At 64.3% G+C, this 18,328-nt stretch overlaps 1 protein-coding gene and 1 non-coding gene across 7 annotated transcripts in view; both read right to left on the bottom strand.

Moving 5' to 3' along the window:
- Positions 1-781: 781 nt before the first annotated feature.
- Positions 782-18,328, bottom strand: part of LOC119091329 (liprin-alpha-2) — a gene marked incomplete at its 5' end in the record, with an annotated part of 31,732 nt that continues 14,185 nt past the window's right edge. Inside the window, 16 exon segments of one of the 6 annotated variants that reach the window (XM_037214049.1) lie at positions 782-994; positions 1,724-1,997; positions 2,485-2,592; positions 3,427-3,786; positions 6,341-6,504; positions 6,948-7,092; positions 11,145-11,240; positions 11,635-11,711; positions 12,247-12,315; positions 12,986-13,172; positions 13,607-13,924; positions 14,905-15,017; positions 16,342-16,463; positions 16,833-16,989; positions 17,403-17,648; positions 17,998-18,165. In XM_037214049.1, the coding sequence (XP_037069944.1) occupies positions 914-994; positions 1,724-1,997; positions 2,485-2,592; positions 3,427-3,786; positions 6,341-6,504; positions 6,948-7,092; positions 11,145-11,240; positions 11,635-11,711; positions 12,247-12,315; positions 12,986-13,172; positions 13,607-13,924; positions 14,905-15,017; positions 16,342-16,463; positions 16,833-16,989; positions 17,403-17,648; positions 17,998-18,165 (2,685 nt within the window). In that variant the 3' untranslated portion in view covers positions 782-913. 6 annotated transcript variants of the gene reach the window in all.
- Positions 1,613-1,684, bottom strand: TRNAE-UUC (transfer RNA glutamic acid (anticodon UUC)). Its single transcript has one exon. It is a non-coding gene; the product is annotated as a tRNA-Glu (tRNA).

Here is an 18,328-nt window from a genome sequence, read left to right as displayed (position 1 = left end):
AGACAGAGAGGGAGGGGGCCGGAGGCGGACGCCGGCCTGACTAGACGCCGTGCGGACCTGACTAGTGGCGGCGACCGACCAGCGGCGGCGCGGCCGCAACTCAAACTGGCGCGCGACCAGGCGCGTCCCGGCCGCCTGTACAAAATAGTCACCGTTTGTACTGGACTAAGCTAACGAATGCGAACGACGCAACACAGGCCGACTATGTACAATGCAATCAAGAGAACGCGCTACACTAGAAGCGGTGCGCTCGTGCAGTGGCGACGAATGACGATGACGGCGAGCCTCTCGTTGCGCGGACGCAAGGAGTTCCAGCGGACGCAGCGCGCGCCCCTGCGGAGCCATTGCACGGGCCCGCGGCGGCGGCCGCACTCATCCCGCTCCCGCTGCAGTCAAATGACCGAGCAATTTACAAATGATATGACCGGGCGCGGCGGGGCGGCGGCGCGCGGCCGCCACCGGGAAGACCGGGGCCGACCGGCTGCCGGCCCGCGAAGGTGACGCCGCGGCGCGGAGAGAACGAGAATGCCGGCCGCCCGCTATGTACACGAAGATAAGTCCGAGAGCAGAGAGACGGGGGAAGAGAGAGCGAGCGAGCGAGAGGGATAGAGAGAGGGAGTGAGAGACGCCACAACAGCGGACAGCACCAGACCAATGACAACAGTACACCGAGGGCCGCGGCCGGCCACCACAGCCTGGCGGCCCTCTCGCGCCACGCCGCGCCACGCCACCCCACGCCACGCCGCGCCGCGCAGCGCCTTCCACACGCGGCGCACCGCCGTCCGCCCAGTCGGGCCGCGGCCGCGGCGCCGGCCCCTGGTAACTGCGCCTCGGACCGCCCGCCCCCCAGTGGGGCCGACCGTCACTAGCGGCCGGCGCCCAGCGTGGACTCGTCCGCTAGGGGGCGGTCTGTTCACGACTTGGACTCGTCCACCTGCCGATGGGTGCCCGACACCAGCAGGCGATTGAACTCCTGCCGCAGCACCTGGTGCGCCTGAAACACCGACATCAGCGTGGCAGTGGGGCACTCAAACAAAAACCAAGCACAACACTTGTGTTCCTACTCTCATATCAAGTACTCTAACAGTCAACTCAATAAGCTTTGCTCAGCTGTGACAACTCATATATTTTCCTATCAGGTTTTCTTTGAGGTGTCTGCATAAAATGTTTCAGCCTGCTGAAGCTCACTTACTGTCATGTAAAATGTGTGTGTACTGTTTGTCATGGGTTATCTGGACTTGAGTATCTCTGCCAGAACAACTCAACCATGAACATGCAAGATTTCACCATGCACAGGTGTGGTGTGATTTTGCAGATGTTTTCCAATCTTAACACCTTCCTGACCCAAAGCGTCTAACAAATTTGGCAAAGACAAATGAGCCTCAGTCATGAGGAACAAATGTGTGGCCCAACCAACCCATCATGTCTGACCAGTGAACTAGCATGCGTGTACACTTTTTGGACTTGGCATAGTTCAGTGGTGGGCTTAAGAGTTGCCCCCTTTGAATCCTACAATACGCACAGAATGTTGTAGCAATAAAGAATATTGTAACAAGTACTACAGCAATAAGTAATGAAGAATCGAAGTCCGAAAACTACCGGCGGAAAAGCACTCCCGTGCCGGGAATCGAACCCGGGCCTTCTGGGTGAAAGCCAGATATCCTAGCCACTAGACCACACGGGACGGCGGAACACGGCGGCTCAAAACTCCAGTTGCCCGTACCTGCTGGTTGGCTGTAGGCAGCTGCAGCGCCAGAGCGAGCGAGTTGTAATCGAAATTGTCGTCGAGCGCGATGAGCGCGCCGTGTACGCCCGACTCGGTCAGCTGGGAGGTGTACTCCTTGAGGCCAATGCTGGTCACCCACTGGATGACGCGCTCGTTCGTCCAGACGAAGACATCGGCCAGCTCCGTCTCGCACGCGCGTCGCCGCCGCTCCAACTCGTTGCGGTCATAGTCGACCCGCTTCAGGCACTGGATGCCGAAGTGCAGGCTGTTCCTGGCGACAGAAGATGGACGCTCGGTCAGCAGCGGCTCGAGTACCGGCGACGGACCGTGCACTCAGCGCTGCTGCTCGGCCCAGCCAGTGGCGCGGGCAGGTGGCGTCCAGCACAAAATCACATTAAGATGTTCTTCAGAGGTGGAAGTGAAGACAAATGCACCACGGTTCATAATTTGATACCGCTAACGACACCTCACTACTGCAGTCCCACGAGTCTGCAATGATTAACGAGGCGTCAAGAAAAACCACCGTAGCAGCCTTAGCAAAGTGCCACAACGTTATACATTGTCAACGAACGTCTCCCGCACCGGAACAGAGCCGAACATCATCAGCCGCCGATACATGCATCACATATATCAGCCACCGATACATGTATCACAGGTATCAGCCGCCGACATCAACATCTCGACAGCTGGCGGGGCAGAGTGGGCGCCCGCTTCCCATCGAGGTATTGACCGCACCCGGCCGCCAGCGGGCCTCCCACCTGTGCGAGGCGTCGACCAGCTTCAGGTAGCCGCGCAGGTCCTTCTTGTTCAGGTGCAGCAGGTGCTCCAGCATGCGCGCGTCCACTAGACACTCCATGAACGAGGTGCTGCGGCGGCGGGAGGGGCGGCCGTCAGCGGCAGCGGCGGCGGCGGCGGGGGTGGGGTTGGACGGACGCCCACGGAGGCCGGCACGCACGCCGACTAACCGGCTCTGGCCCGCCGCCGCGCCGCAGGCACTCTCCCTCTCCATTGGAGACCCAGCAGCGAGCCGCCTCCAAACCAGCCAGCCGACAGTACCTCAGGACCACCAGCCTGACAAACGTGGCCGCTCTGACCAGCAGCGGGTCATCTGATTCATCCACAAAACACGCGTGTATCCTATAAATCTGGAATGGCTTGGCGGCTCCCATGCGAGTTCAGAAATGTATGGTTCTGCTTCCGCCCATAAACCCCGTACCATTGCATCATCTGGTACTGTCCCACACAGTCCGCCCTTCCGCACCGAAGGCTGCCGCTGTCGGCGGGAGACGGGCCAGGCGGGCCCAACCGTAGCCGCCAGCTGGCCGCGGTAGTTCACTGGTCCGAGGACCTGCCTTCATATTCGCTTGCCCGTAGCCGCATGGGCTGAGGCCGCTTTAGGCGCCCGCTATCTCCCCCTGACTGGCATAGCCTGGGACCGGTGGCGGCGGCCGTGCTAAGGGTCAGCTGACGTAAACAGGCAGAACAGGCCTTGCCGAGCTGTGTGGTACGTTAAGCTTTGGTCATGAAATTCTTCCACGATTGGATGGAGGAGCCAGGCCCTGCGCAACGAGCGCTGCTTAGCGTGGCGCTGGTACCAAAGACCCATTCCAGCAAGAAGTTCGTACTGAGACTTATCCGCAATCGGCCAGCGTCCTGCACGCGGAGAGGCCCGGCCGGCCGGCCGGCCGCGCGCCGCTCACCGGTACTGGGGCAGGCCGAGCGACGGCAACCACTCGTTGCCGATCCACTCGTGGTTCATCTCGGCGAAGTTGTGCATGAGCCGCGAGCTGTTGGGCGCCGACGGCGAGGTGAGGTTGACCATCTCGCGGATGGCCAGCCGCAGCTTGAGCCGGTGCAGCGGGTTGCTGATGCCGATCTCGCGCTGGATCTCGGTGTCGCTCAGCGCCGACATGATGGCGCCCGACTTGACGTTGGCGCGGCAGGCGGCCACGTACCAGGCCGGCATGCCGACCCACAGCTCCAGCCAGGCCACCACCGTCGGGCCGTTCCACAGCGCGAACGGCGTGCCGGCCTTCATCGCCTCGGCCAGCAGCTCGTGCCTGCGGAGTGGCGGGGAGCGACGTCAGCGGCGCGGCAGGAGTGACGTCAGTGGAGCGGCAGGAGTGACGCCAGTGGTGCGACGGGAGTGACGTCAGTGGAGCGGCGGGAGTGACGTCAGTGGCGCGGTGGGAGTGACGTCAGTGGTGCGGCGGGAGTGACGTCAGTGGTGCGGCGGAAGTGACGTCAGTGGTGCGGTGGGGAGCGACGTCAGCGGCGCTGAGGGAGTGACGTCAGCGGCGCGGCGGGAGTGACGTCAGCGGAGCGGCGGGAGGACGTCAGTGGTGCGGTGGGGAGCGACGTCAGCGGCGGCCCCTGCGCGGCACCGGAGGCGGCGCAACGCGCACTCGCTGCCTGTCCAGCCGGCTGTCAAACGATCCGGGCGGACAGCCACATGGCAGCGTTGCGAACCTATGCAGTGCGCTAAGAGCGAGTGCACCCAGACCGGGAAATCCAGCCAAGTGAAAAGATGAAGGTGCTGACTGACCGGGGATTAGCGGGGCCACGGTAGGCTTGAGCAGCGCCGGTACCAGTACGGCGAAGTCTAAGTCAAGGTTCATGATTCCATTTGAACCTCGCCGAAGTGTTTGACGATCATGGATTGGCCATTACAGCTCGCGCACTAAGTGGTCGCACAGGGTCAGCCGGTTTAAACCCGCTCTTGTGCGGCTCAACGGGGTCTGGTCCCGCACATGGCCCTCTGTAATGGCGCTCCCCCCGCCCCAAGCCCCGCCCCTTAGGAGCAGTTCGTCTGTTCGGCGGCTATGACCTCTGCCCAGGCCCCAGATGGCACAGCAGGCCGGCAAGTCAGACGCTGCCTTGTCGTGTCAGCGCCTGCCTGCCCTGCCTTGTCGTGTCAGCGCCTGCCTGCCCTGCCTTGTCGCGTCAGCGCCTGCCTGCCCTGCCTTGTCGTGTCAGCGCCTGCCTGCCCTGCCTTGTCGTGTCAGCGCCTGCCTGCCCTGCCTTGTCGTGTCAGCGCCTGCCTGCCCTGCCTTGTCGTGTCAGCGCCTGCCTGCCCTGCCTTGTCGTGTCAGCGCCTGCCTGCCCTGCCTTGTCGTGTCAGCGCCTGCCTGCCCTGCCTTGTCGTCAGCGCCTGCCTGCCCTGCCTTGTCGTGTCAGCGCCTGCCTGCCCTGCCTTGTCGTGTCAGCGCCTGCCTGCCCTGCCTTGTCGTGTCAGCGCCTGCCTGCCCTGCCTTGTCGTGTCAGCGCCTGCCTGTCCTGCCTTGTCGCGTCAGCGCCTGCCTGCCCTGCCTTGTCGTGTCAGCGCCTGCCTGCCCTGCCTTGTCGTGTCAGCGCCTGCCTGCCCTGCCTTGTCGTGTCAGCGCCTGCCTGCCCTGCCTTGTCGCGTCACGCCTGCCTGCCCTGCCTTGTCGTGTCAGCGCCTGCCGCCCTGCCTTGTCGTGTCAGCGCCTGCCTGCCCTGCCTTGTCGTGTCAGCGCCTGCCGCCCTGCCTTGTCGTGTCAGCGCCTGCCGGCCCTGCCTTGTCGTGTCAGCGCCTGCCGCCCTGCCTTGTCGTGTCAGCGCCTGCCGCCGCCTTGTCGTGTCAGCGCCTGCCTGCCCTGCCTTGTCGTGTCAGCGCCTGCCTGCCCTGCCTTGTCGTATCAGCGCCTGCCGGCCCTGCCTTGTCGTGTCATCGCGAGGCGGCGGTAACGCCCCGCGCTGTTAAGACACGTGACCAGTGACCGAGCGTGCGCCCCGCGCCGAGCGCTGTCCTGACCGCGGCTCTAATGACGTCACTATAGTCCGGCAGTGGTGCGGCTACTAACGCAAGAAAACACCCGTCCTTGACTGTCGATGGTGCGTGACATTACCATATACCAGGGAGGTACGTCACGGAGCTTATTTCTGGTAACTTTTTTGCAGAATGGCAGCTTTCACGAGAAAAACTCCGAGAAACGATTCCGGTTAAAAAAAAACTAGGAAAGTTACCGAAAACATTACTGCTCCCACCTCATCATGGTAGCAACAACAGGGATTTGGCACTGCTTCGTTGGCGACCCACGCAAATGCATCTAGATGGTAATGCGAATTGAAGAATTACTCAAGCTTCCAATAGCTGCCCAGCATCTTCGTAACATATCTGAATCCACTAGTATACACTGGCGACACGTAGCGCACATGTCCAGCGCTGCCAAATGGACGCTGGACTGCTTTGGGCAACCAATTATTGAAGACAGGAAACCTCAGATCGGGAGGAAAGCTCCGTTTCGCGATTGGCGCGCGGCTGACAGCGACAGCCGGGCCTCTCGGAAACAGGAGATGTCACATTACAATGGCGGTCTGAAAACAGCGGTTTCCCTGGATACACTGAAGTTCGAACAGAGGACAGAAACCCAACTATTCACTTGGGACTTAGCCGAAAGGACAGCACAGGACAGTGTGGGACGCGCTGTGCAATATTCCCGCCGGGAGTTACAAGCCTCAGGACCGCCATTCTCCCCGTCTCCACAGCGGCCCGCGACCGTCCACCAGGCCGCCACCCTCCGCTCCCCTGACATAGCTCGGCCTGCCGCCCTGCCGTCTCGTGGGCGGCGGCCAAGCGCGGCGAAGACTGACTTTTTCTTGGTGCGTCTGTCGAAGTCGGCTTTGGGCGTGGAGACGGTGACGCCGGGCGAGTCGAGACCGCCGTCGGTGGTGTCGGGCGAGTAGAGGTCCACTGGCCGGCCCATGGCAGCGGCCGCCGCCGCCGCCGCCTGACTCTGGTGCAGGTCAAACGCCCGCTGCAGCACGGGCCAGCGGTCAGCCCGGACAACGACAGTGACACGGCCAGCCAGCGCGGTACAGGGCTGGCTTTCAGCCACCAAGACTCGGCCACCGGGACCGATGCCACAAGGCGGACGCTTACCGCAACACCGGCTGCCTTTCAGCCGTTGCTAGACAGGGTCAACGTCACAGGTCATGGGGTATGGGGCCAATATCATGACACCCACGGCCACAGGCCCCGATCATCGTCACAGGTCAGATCACACACCCGCAGGCTCGTCAAACCTCTCCGCCCACCGCCACGAGTGTTACGACACTGGCATACACCGACCCCGGGTCCAGCTGGTCGGACCTCGCCTTCCGCGGGCGTCGAGGTCCGCCGCACAGCAGCCGCTGGACGGCGCAGCCGCCCTGCGACGGCCCCGCTGTCCGGCCGGCGGCCGCCGCACCGCCGCCTCACCTTCTCCTTTTTGCTGAAGAAGCGGCCGAGCGAAGACTTGAAGCCGCGCTTCTTGACGGCCGCGTGCTTGTGCAGCGAGTCCTGGCTGCTGTTGGTCGACGACACGGACGACGGCGTCGAGTGCGAGCTGTCGCCGAATGATTGCCTGCGGGCACGCGCCGGTCAGCTGCGGCGCACGCGCAGGCGGCGGGGGTACGCCAGAGGTGCGGCAGCGGCGGTCGACAAACGGCCGACACTGTGCACGCGCATGCGGCGGGGGCACGCCAGAGGTGCGGAAGCAGCGGCCGACAAACCGCCGACACTGTGCACGCGCAAGCGGCGGGGTACACCAGAGGTGCGGCAGCAGCGGCCGACAAACTGCCAACGCTGCGCACGGCCTCTTTGTCGGCACACGGTATATGGCAATACACTGATAAGAAGTCATGGGAACATATAAACATGGGTCAAATTAAAAGTGTGGTAGTTGAATTACTGTAAGCATGCATTTCACCAGCTCCAAAATTACAAATATAGCTATTTGTGATACTTCTATTCAAAAACCCAGATCCACAGGCAGTGCACGTGCGAACCACCGGCTGGATCACCTATTACGCGCAGCAGCTCCTCCCATACGTGCAAAGAAAAACATCTAAGGGGTGGACTGGTGTATGACGATTTGGTTATTGACAACATCTGCCTGCCAACCATCCTGACAAAGGCATCGTCCTCGTTCTCGACAGCGCGAGTCATAAAACGGCCCGAGCATTTACACAAAAACCGAAGTCCAGCGTGCGATGAGCGCTACGGTCGCAAGCCAGCAAAGGCACTGAAAGCGCGCCATTGATGACAATCGAGTGGTGTTAGTGCCTGCCCTTTCGCAAGCAAAGCAGTAGCCCAGAGCCAAAGCCGGAGCCGACGCGTTTCGACGGCGGAGTAGGCACAACAGGTGGGCGGGTCGCATCCGCCCGTCACCGGTCGACCAGACGCCCAAAGCCATAGCAATGGCACGCCCCCGCGGCTGTACAGCAAGGTCGGCGCCCGAGAGGGGCCGGGTGGCGAGTGGCAGGGATCCGCACACTCTGGACACCCGGATAGACAAGCCGCCGCCGCCAGGGAGACTGGACCCCCGAGCCAGCAAGAGCGACCGCACCACCAGAAACGACGTCAACCCCGCTGACCGTTCTGTATCGACCCCCTCGGAAAGGAACACTTGTCTGCCCTGCTCGGGGGAAAGGCGCCGCCCAGAAAGTTTGGAGTCGGCTCTCTGACCTTTCCGCCCAGCAAACCCTTCAAGACAGCACACATGCGGGGCGCTAGTCCCCAGTGGTAGGCCGGGAGGCTCCGTGACCGCTGGCCAGCCGAGCAGTCGTGGCTCTGGCTTGACACTCCGAGCCCGGGCTGCACATAACATCCCCCGCCACACCACCGCTCCGGGGCACGGGGTGCTGCTGAGGCCCAGGGACGGCAAACGTCACCCGGTAATCAGCCACGGGTGTTTGAGGCGAGCCAGCCCCGGCGGTCGTTCAGTTCAGCGTCTATCGACCATGTGCCATTTCGGGCCACCCACTCACCACAGCCGACGTCCAGAGCGGCGCGTGGGAATGGGCATCTGTTCTTGACGGAGTGGCCGTCGGACAGTCACCCATCTCATCAGTGTCGTTCAGGGCCGCACAACTTCACAGAGGGTACCCGACGCCAGAGACGCAGGGAACACCCACCCTCGCATAGGTACTGGCCCGGCCTAGACACCTCCAGAGGGAGACACAACGCCGGCCGTGGGCTGGCAACGACACACATCCACCCGGGTGGGGTCCTGACCGGCACTGAACACCCCAGAGGGCACCTGCCCTCCCTGAAGACTTGGGAGGAACCTCAACCACCCCCGGGGGCTCTGACCGGTACTGGACACCTCCGGAGGGTCCCTGCCTGCCAAGGACTCTAAGGGACCTCAACCACCTCCGGAGGCTCTGGCCGGTGCTGGGCACCCCTACAGGGTCCCTGCCTGCCAAGGACTAGGCGGGACCTCACCCACTTGCGGGGGCTCTGGCCGGTACTGGGCACCTCCAGAGGGTCCCTGCCTGACGACGACTTGAAGTGACCTCATCCACCTGCGGGGTACCTGTCCGGGATGGCCACCTCCAAAGGGTCCCCTCCTGCCGGGGGCTCGCAGAGACCTCACTTACCTGCGGGGATACCGGTCCGGACTGGACACCTCGACGGATCGCGTGCGACGGCGGGCGGACCAGCCCCCCGCCTCCATGACAGTGGCGCGGCGGGGCCCGACTGTCCAGGCCGGGCTGGGCCGGGCCGGGCCGGGCGAGGGGCGGTCGATCCGGCCGTCCGCCGTCCGCGCGCCGCCTGACACGGGACCTGGCCGCGGCGCCGGCGCCCCCTGCAGGCGGTCGATAGCCCCCGGACGGCCGTCTGGCCACCGCCGGCTCGCGCGCCGCCCAGACGGGGCGGCGCGAACGCTTCCGGGACACCAGAACGGCCCGGCGACTGGGCTGGAGTCCGGGACGGGAGCTGCTCGCCTGGCAGAGGCTGTCCGCTGCCGATCTCAACCGATCGGAGATCATCCGAACTGTCCCGGACCGCTGGACCGAGGTTGGCCACATTGCGCTCGTCTTGTCCTGGAGTCAACATGCACGACAAATTCGGCGCGTCTGATAGCCAGTACGCCGCAACGCAATCAGTTTGAAAGTCCGCCGATTGTCACAAACGTCAGCCACGCCCCAGCTCGGAGACGGCCGAATCCATTTCTGGCGGCGCCGCGTCCTGGCGCGGCCGACCGGACCGACGCCCAGCTCGCGGAGTCCTGGGATGACCGGGCACATGAGGCTTCGCTGCAGACCGGCTGCAGCCGGGCCGGGGCCGGGCGCTTCGAAGAAGGGTTCAGACGGCCGCCGGGACGCTGCATGGAGCAGCAGTGCTGACACGTCGGTCAGAGGCGCGGAGCGGAGCCCGTCCAGCGGTGCTGATACGCCGGTCAGAGGAGCGGAGCTGACCCCGTCCAGCGGTGCTGACACGTCGGTCAGAGGCGCGGAGCTGAGCCCGTCCAGCGGTGATGACACGCCGGTCAGAGGCGCGGAGCTGGCACGCCGGTCAGAGGAGCGGAGCTGAGCCCGTCCGGCAGTGCTGACACGTTGGTCAGAGGCGCGGAGCTGAGCCCGTCCGGCAGTGCTGACACGCCGGTCAGGGGAAGCGGAGCTGAGCCCGTCCAGCGGTGCTGACACGCCGGTCAGAGGCGCGGAGCTGAGCCCGTCCGGCAGTGCTGACACGCCGGTCAGGGGAGCGGAGCTGAGCCCGTCCAGCGGTGCTGACACGCCGGTCAGAGGCGCGGAGCTGAGCCCGTCCGGCAGTGCTGACACGCCGGTCAGAGGCGCGGAGCTGAGCCCGTCCGCTGGACCACACGCGTCCGAACAGCACACCAGCGGCTGGTCTGCCACGTCCACCAGATAGGCGGGACACAGTCTATCCCTGTGTCCCGGGACTGTCCGCCTGACGGTGCCGCTGGTCACGGGGACACTCGCAGCCCCAGATCCAGGCGGACCGGCCGTGGCGGCCGCCGACGGACAGCGTTCCTATGGTGAAAGCCGCAACGAAGCGGTCTGTCGCAGGCAGCTGGTGTCTGATCAGCAAATGTGCGACGCGGCGCCATTCCGAGCGCCAATCCAGGCCGCGACAGGACGCTGGGCTCGTGCGAGAGCTAACGGCCCGCTAGCGGCCACCGCCCGATAACAGCGCTCAGGACCGTCTTGTGTACAGACCAGTAACAGGGCGGCCCGGGACTGACACAATGATCCCAAGCTTCTCTTCCTCGGGTCTGTTTTTTGCTTATACGAGTACAGCCTGAAGTCACCGTCTCCTTCCCCCGGACTCCGGACTACCGTCTACCTCCGGACTCATCAGCATAGCTTTCGCGACGCACGCACGACGGTGCTTACCAGTATCACAGCAATGTTAATGCTCAAGCCGAACCAAAATACTGCATTACGTTTGCGGAGGCCAGGCCAGGCTGTTGTCCTATTGTCCACACTGGTCATCCGATGAGGCGCCACCAAATACATCGGGGATCAATGTTGTCAATGCTCAAACCACCCGCACCGTAGCGTCGCCCGCGCCCAGCATGCCACACCCGAGACCCCACCGTGTCCACGGCCGGCTGCCGCAGCGGCCGAGGAGGCCGGGCCGGGCCGGCGGCGCGCGGCGGTACTGCACCTGATGAACTGCGCGTGCTCCGGGTGGAGGGCGCTCAGGCCGCGGCCCGGGATCGTCGAGGGGTCCCGCATAGTGGCGTTGTGCGGCAGCGAGCGGCTACAGGCAGACGGTCGGCAGCGGGCGGGCCGGGCCGGGCCGGACGGTTAGTGCTGCGGCGGCCGCACACTGGCGCGCGCCACCGCGCGCCGCACGTGCGGCGAGCAGCCGCCGCGCGAGCGCGACGCCGCCGCCAGTTAGTCGAATTAATGGGACACTGCGACCAGAGAGCTGTACAGGAGCCGGCGCCGGCTAACTCAGTTACGGCTAAGAGGGTTATTCATTACAGCCCGGACGCCGGCGGAGACGCGGGGACACTGTTAATCGGCCGGGGCACGCCAGACAGCGGAGAGCAGCGGCGCCCGGCCTCCGCACGCCGGGGTGAGCGGCAGACGGGGCCGGCGCAGGCCGGACACACCAGGCACGCAGACTGGCCGCGACACACCGCTCTCACCTCAGGTTGTCGTCCGGGTTGTACGCCTGGAAGCGTTGACAGCGCATGGCTGGCGGGCTGCCGTCGGCCACCGTCTTCTGCGGCAGAAGCGGCGCGCGCGCCCGGTCAGACGCCGCGACGGCGTGACCACACAGGCGGGCGTTGCTGCATGGGTGGGCGTACCACACGTGTCCCGCCCGCTGGGACTTGACCTACACGACTGAGGGCTGTGCACAGCGCACTCCCGGTCGCATGCCAGCACGACGACACATACACATACACACAAACACAGACACGAATCACTTCACTCAACGTACAAAGTGGAAACATCGACGAATTGATTGGCACCGTTGCAAGCAGCCTCCACTCAGCGAAGCGGCACCCCTGTCGTGGCACGTGCGAGCTCGCACGACCGCACTTAAGGTACGCTGTCACGATGGGCTCCGCTGCGAGGCTCCATCCACCACCGGGCACCCAGCGCGCCCAGCGTGCCCCGAGCTCCCCCAGACCCCAGCGGCGACTGTCAGCGAGCACCGCAGTCTACACGGCGCTACAACATGGCGGCGGCGTGAGGCCGGGCCGCCCGCCGGCATGCCAGGCGTGCAGGGGAAGGGAGGGGGAGGGGGCACTCACCGGAGTCGACCGCTGTCCTTCCAGCCCGTGCGGCCCGTACAGCATGGCGGGGGACATCCCGGCAGGGGCCTGGCAGGTCACCCACGCACGCGCGCACACACGCACAGACACGCACACACGCACACACAACAGCGTTAGTCTACGGCTATCCATACACGTGGTGCGGTGTGAAACACAGACATAGCGAAGCTGGTCCGATCGACCGTAAGGCACTAAGCTACTAACGCCGTCTATACCAGAGCCTAAGTGCTCTGGAGCCTATCCTACAAGCCCTAACAAGTCCCGACAGTGAAAGCAAGCAGAAGACCGTGTGGTGGATCCGGACTTTTCGTAACCGAAAGGGACGGCTCAGTGCACATTTCAGGTCCTTTTCCCCAAGCCCACATGCATACAGATAGATGGAACATGGCAGCTAGTACCCATTATCGATTCCAACAGACTTCATCGATTCCCTTCAGCCCAGGTGACTGAAGGGTTTTAAGCATGCCCCTGTTGACGGGTTATAAAACTTGGAACAGCCGTCAAGCCACCAACTCCCCGCGCTCTCCCCGTCCAGTGCACCCACCAACCCGAACCAAACGAGCACTTCAGCCGGCTAGAGAAGCGAGCACAACTTGGCAGCAAGCAGACTGCTGCCGCCACTCCGTTCTGCGCCGCCTCCGGCCCCGGCGCGCGCGCGGACCGGGGACGGAGACGGGGCCGGCGGCGGCGGCCGGCGGTCCGCCGCGCCGCTGCTCACCGTGTGGTACTTCATGAGCGCCTCGGCGCGCTGCGGCGACAGCGCCGACTTGGGCGTGGACCGGCCCGAAAGCGGCGGCGAGAGGCGGCCCGAGCGCGACAGCAGGTTCAAGTGATCCACGCTGCCGACGCGCGACTCCAGCTCCTCGGCACGCAGCTCCGTGTTCTGCTTCTCCTCCTGGATCATCCTGGGGACGCGGCGCGGGGGCGGCGTCAGGCCGACTGCAGGACTGCAGGACTGCAGGAATGCAGGAATGCAGGACCGCCGGACCGCCGGACCGCCTGGCCGCACAGTCACAGCCGGCGATCCAGCGTCCGGCACCACAACAGATGCAGACGCAGCACGCCGCTGACTGAGTCGGCGCGTTCCAAGGTGCGAAGTACGTAAGCCATGGACGAGGAAAACCAAGCCTCACGTTGAATCTGGCTTGCGTCGTTGACCTGCTTTGCCGCTGAAAATCCCGGCGCGTAGTTCTATTTTGCTTCTGAGCCATGTTCTGTGACCGGGGTTAACACTAACCCACACGTTGGAATGGTTGCTGAAAACACTAACTTGTGACTTGTGACCGCCCGAGAGCAGTACCGCCCTCCCACTCCCACCAGTCAGCAGGCAGAGGCGCACCTGATCTCGTTGTTGATGGCGTCCAGCTGGTCCTGCAGCATGATGGCCAGCGTCTGCGCATCTGTGTGGCCGGTGGGCGACAGCGTCGAGAAGATGCTCTCGGCGTCCTCCACCTCGTCCTCGTCGTAGCCGGCGGCGGCGGCGGCGGCAGCGCCCTCCCACTCGCCGTCGAGCTTGTCGGCGGCGCCGGCCGCCGCGGCCGCCAGCCGCGAGCCCGGCCGGCGCGGCAGCGAGCGCGCGTCGAAGCTGCCGCGGCTCGACGAGCGCACAAAGCCGGCCGGCTCGCCGGCCGCGCCGCCGCCGCTCGGCGACAGATTCCTGCGGCGACGGGCGCGCGGTGAGGCGGGGCACCGGGACGGCATGGAGCCGCGGCACCCACGCCACGAGGACGCCACGGCCGCGTGGTGACACGAGACCGGCGGCAGGGCCGAGGCCGTACTCAACACGATTCAAACACGCGGAGGCGAGCCTCATTGACGCTCAGTTACACGCGACAGACAAGCCGTGAGCAGAGATGGATGATACGGTGCAGGGGCGGAGGCCCGCGGGCGGCGTGAGAGACGAGCTACCAAGCGTGAGTGAGCGTGCTGGCACGACGGTGCCGGCCGACCGGCACATCTACGGGCCCGGACGCGGGCGCTAGCTAGTGCAGTGGTGTTGGGGGAGTGACGGAGAGTCCGGGCCGCCGGCGCCAGCTGGTGCAGTGGTGCAGTGGTGCAGTGGTGCAGAGGTGTCGGGACGGGGGGGGGGGGCGGCACAGCCGGAGCCGCGGGCGGCGGCCGGCCGGTCGGCGAGCGTCTCAGCCCCGTGAGAACGGACGCGCCAGCGGCGGCCCCCGACCGGCCGGCTGCAGACCGCGGCAGGCCGGCTCTAAGACCACTCACCTGGGGCAGCCGACAGCGCCGACCGCCAGAGGTCGGCCGTCCGGCCGGCGGAACAGGACAGTTATAGGACGCACGGGCCGCCATACATACCTCAACGGCGCGGCGCGCGCCACACCGCTACCTGACCACTCGGCCACTACTCTGTGAAGCTGTCTAGAAGATCGCTGCGACTAGCCAGAGTATTCAGAAGGAAAAGCTAGACCCCAACATCCCGCCCACCGAAACGTTCCCGCGTGCACCGGCCGTGTGCGCAAATATAATTATAGCCCTCGGCATCCCACGAACACGTCGCAAGTGATCTCAGCCAGGCAGCCCTGCTCTGCCCTGGCGTCCCTCCGGCTTCTCCTGGTCGGTGCGCCGCGTCGGGGCCCCGGCGGCGAGCGCGCGTGACCCGCCCGCGCGGCGCCGGCGCACCTGGTCAGCGCTTCCGTCTGCTGGATGTTGTAGGCGATCTCCTGGGTGAGCATCTGCTGCTTCATCGCCTCCATGTCCAGGTGCAGCTTGGACATCTCCTGCAGGAGTCCGCCCTGCGCGGCCGCACCCCGTGCCGTCAGTGGGGCGCACGCGGACACACAGCGCGGGCGGCGGCATGCGGTGCAGAAGGCGAGAGGGCGGCGGCGGCGGCGCGCGCGGCCGGCCGTACTCACGGCTCGCCCGTCACCAGGAACGCCTGCTGGGGGAGCTGAGACTGCGGCTGCTGCGCCGGCGGCGGCTGCGCCGGCGGCGCCGCCTGCTGCGCCGACTCCACCTCGCGCTGCAGCCGACCCAGCTGCCCTGTCATCCTCGCCTGGGGGAGAGGCGCCGTCAGCGGCCGGAGCGCGGCCCGGCAGCCGGCAGAGCGCCGTGCCGGCCGCGGCTGGTGCGCCCCGTCCGGCGGCGCTGCCGGACACCACCGGTGGGCCGCACACACTCAGGCGGACGGACGGCGTGCGGGAGCCAGCAGGCCAGGCCAAGCCAGGCGGCAGACCCACAGCCCGCTCTGCCCTCCGCGCCAACAAACAACCAAACCGCAGCGACCGGTGACAACGGAGCGCGTGCCATTCAGCCAGCCCTGTCAAAAGAAGGATAGCTGGCTACGTGTATTAATGTGGGTGTCGAACAAAATGTGGCTCAGAGCATACCCGGAACCAAACACAGGACGTCAGGGCAGCATGGTGTCAATATCGAAACAGAACGGTTAGCATTCATGGTGACCGGCGGTAGCAGTTGATCGGTGCAAGCAAGCAAATAGGTTCACATGCTATATGCTGGATATTAACTCGTCATAACAATGCATCAAACTTAAATTTCAAAATCCTAAATTTCATGCCTTGCGCCAATGCTAAAAATAAAGTATTCATGTTCAACATATGTACACCTATACTATAGGCCAATGCCATAATTATGCTAGATGACTATAAAAATTGAAATACTGAACATGCAAAAACGCAACCCGCCAATCAACTGTAAATGTGAGGTGGTTATGAGTGCTGTTTTCTCAAAATAATAGCAGCAAGAACACATTTGCTACCAGGGTTCTCGCTTAGGTGCTTTACTGATGGCTACATCCTGATGTTCTCTGAACGCCAAAAGCAAAACATTTTGCATTATATTTTAAACGCTCGCGTGTTAGATGACTTGAGACCAAGTTATTGACTGTCTACAGCACACTATCTTGGATATTCTCCAACGACTTTGATCCGATACCGGGGGCAAACGTCGGCAACGCCAGTGTAGACCGCCACCTCAGTGGCATCACCAACAACCCGTCAGCCACCCAGGCCCGCTCTCCCGCTTCCGTGGAACGTCGGCGGAGCCCGGGCGCGCTCCTGGACCCAGTGCGTGGAGCTGGACGGCGCCCCACCAGCCTACCTTCTCCAGCTGCATGTCCTCCAGCACCTTGCGGGTGTGGTCCAGCTCCTGGGTCAGCGAGTTCTTCTCCTCGAGCGCCGTCATGCGCTCCTTCAGGTGCAGCTGGAGCCGCTCGTTAGACTCTGGCGACCGAGGGGGATGGGGCGGTGAGGCGCGTCAGCCTGCCGACGGCAGCCGCTGACCCCATCCCAGCGAGGCCCAGTCCGGAGACGTCCCTGACCCCATCGGCCGGGTCCGCACTGCTCCAACGTGCCCGCGTACAACACGCCGCAAACACTCCAGACCGTTTCGCATCTTGTGATACAACGGGGGCGCCGGCCGTGTCATGGAGACGCACGCACAAATGCATACCCAGCTCCGACTGGTCCGGTCCGGGCCAAAAGTCGGATTCACCAGCGCACTAGGAGTCCTGCGCACGACCAGCTGCTGCTCCTACAACACCCTCAACGCTCCGTGTCCCCTGCCGTCTCTCGCTCCCTCTCTCCCCTCACCGGAGAGCAGTTTGTCGACGGTGGCCGAGAGGCGGGCGTTGTGCTCCTCGTTCATCTTGAGCCGCTGCGCCATGCGGATCACCTCGCTGCCCTTCTCCTCCAGCTGGGACTCGAGCCGGCCGATCCGGTCCTCGGCCGAGCCGTGACGCTCCTGCGCCTGCGCACACGGCCGGGTCAGCGACCCGCCACAAGGCCGCGTCATAGTGCCACAACCACGGACCTTCCCGCACGGAAACGCGAAATGATGGCGAGCGCCGACTCGGCAACACAATAACACAACCTGTCATTTCAATGAAAAGAGGGATCGATTTGGTGCAATCACGTGAGCACCACCTGCACCATCATGGCCTTGATACAACAGGCAACATGACCCACACGATATGGCATTTTGTCAGGTAAACGTACAACCAATGCCAATTGTGGATACCCCGTACCAACAAACATGTCTGTATCAGTCTCGCGGGGGAGGTGTCCGGTCCAGAACAGCGGGCAGCAGACTGCCCCGACCCCAGTCCACAGGCCGCTCCACAGCGCCCTGTCCCATCCCGCTCGCCCTGCGCGGCGGCCCACCTGCGTCAGGGCTGCCATCCTCCGGCGCAGCTCCTCCTCCACGTCCGGCAGCTTCGAGTACTGCGCCAGCTTCTGCTCCGTCAGCTCCAGCTTCTCCTGGATAGCCAGGATCTTCTCGTTCTGCAGCTTGAGCTGCGCCTCCTTGTTCTTGAGCTCCTCCTCGAGCTTCTCGCCGTTGTCGCGTAGCGCCGTCGACTCACGCTGAGCGTTCAGGTACCGCTGCTCCAGCGTGGCGATTCGCTCCTCCTGCCGGGGCGGCCGCCGGCCGCTCGTCAGAGCCGTCGGCAGCTGGCCATACAGACGTGGAGACACAGACAGCGGCGTCGTCGGCGTTTGGCGATTACAAGGAAGCACGTGTTAAGAATGAAAGCGCATGTGGGGAAGTCACAAACGTCTCGGTGGTCGTTCAGCGCAGCGTGTGTCCATGTAAACTCTCCCGCACCCGTCTATATGGCGCGACACGATGTTCGCCCTCCCGGTGGACATGGCACGAGGACCTGTACCGTTTTCCCGAGAACAGAAGTATACTGGCAGTCCGTCTCGTGCCTAGCCCACCGGCCGGCGGCCCGCGATCGGCCACCCGCCGCGCCTGCACCTGGTCCAGCTTCTGGGCGTTGTTCTCCTTCAGGTCCCGCTGCAGCTTGCTGGTGACGTCGCGCTCCTTAGCCAGGTCCTTCTGGCAGCGCGCCAGTGCGTCCTCTAGCTCGGCGACGCGCGTCTGTAGTTCCAAGACGCGCCGCTGGGAGGCGGTGATCTCGGTGGTCTGCGGGCCAGACGGCCGACGCGTGACCACACGCACGCGTTCGACAGGCGAACAACGCCGACCACAGTCAACACGGCCAGGCCGGCCGAGGCGAGAGAGGCCCGCACTCAACAACACACAACACCACGCACTGTCCGGCGCGCGTGATAAATGAGGTGCACCG

The sequence above is a fragment of the Pollicipes pollicipes genome, unplaced genomic scaffold (genome assembly GCF_011947565.3).
Source record: "Pollicipes pollicipes isolate AB1234 unplaced genomic scaffold, Ppol_2.1 Scaffold_3447;HRSCAF=4054_pilon_pilon_pilon, whole genome shotgun sequence".
Taxonomy (NCBI): Eukaryota; Metazoa; Arthropoda; class Thecostraca; order Pollicipedomorpha; family Pollicipedidae; genus Pollicipes; species Pollicipes pollicipes.
Note: the sequence above shows the minus strand (reverse complement) of the source record. Positions and strands in the feature narration are given on the sequence as shown.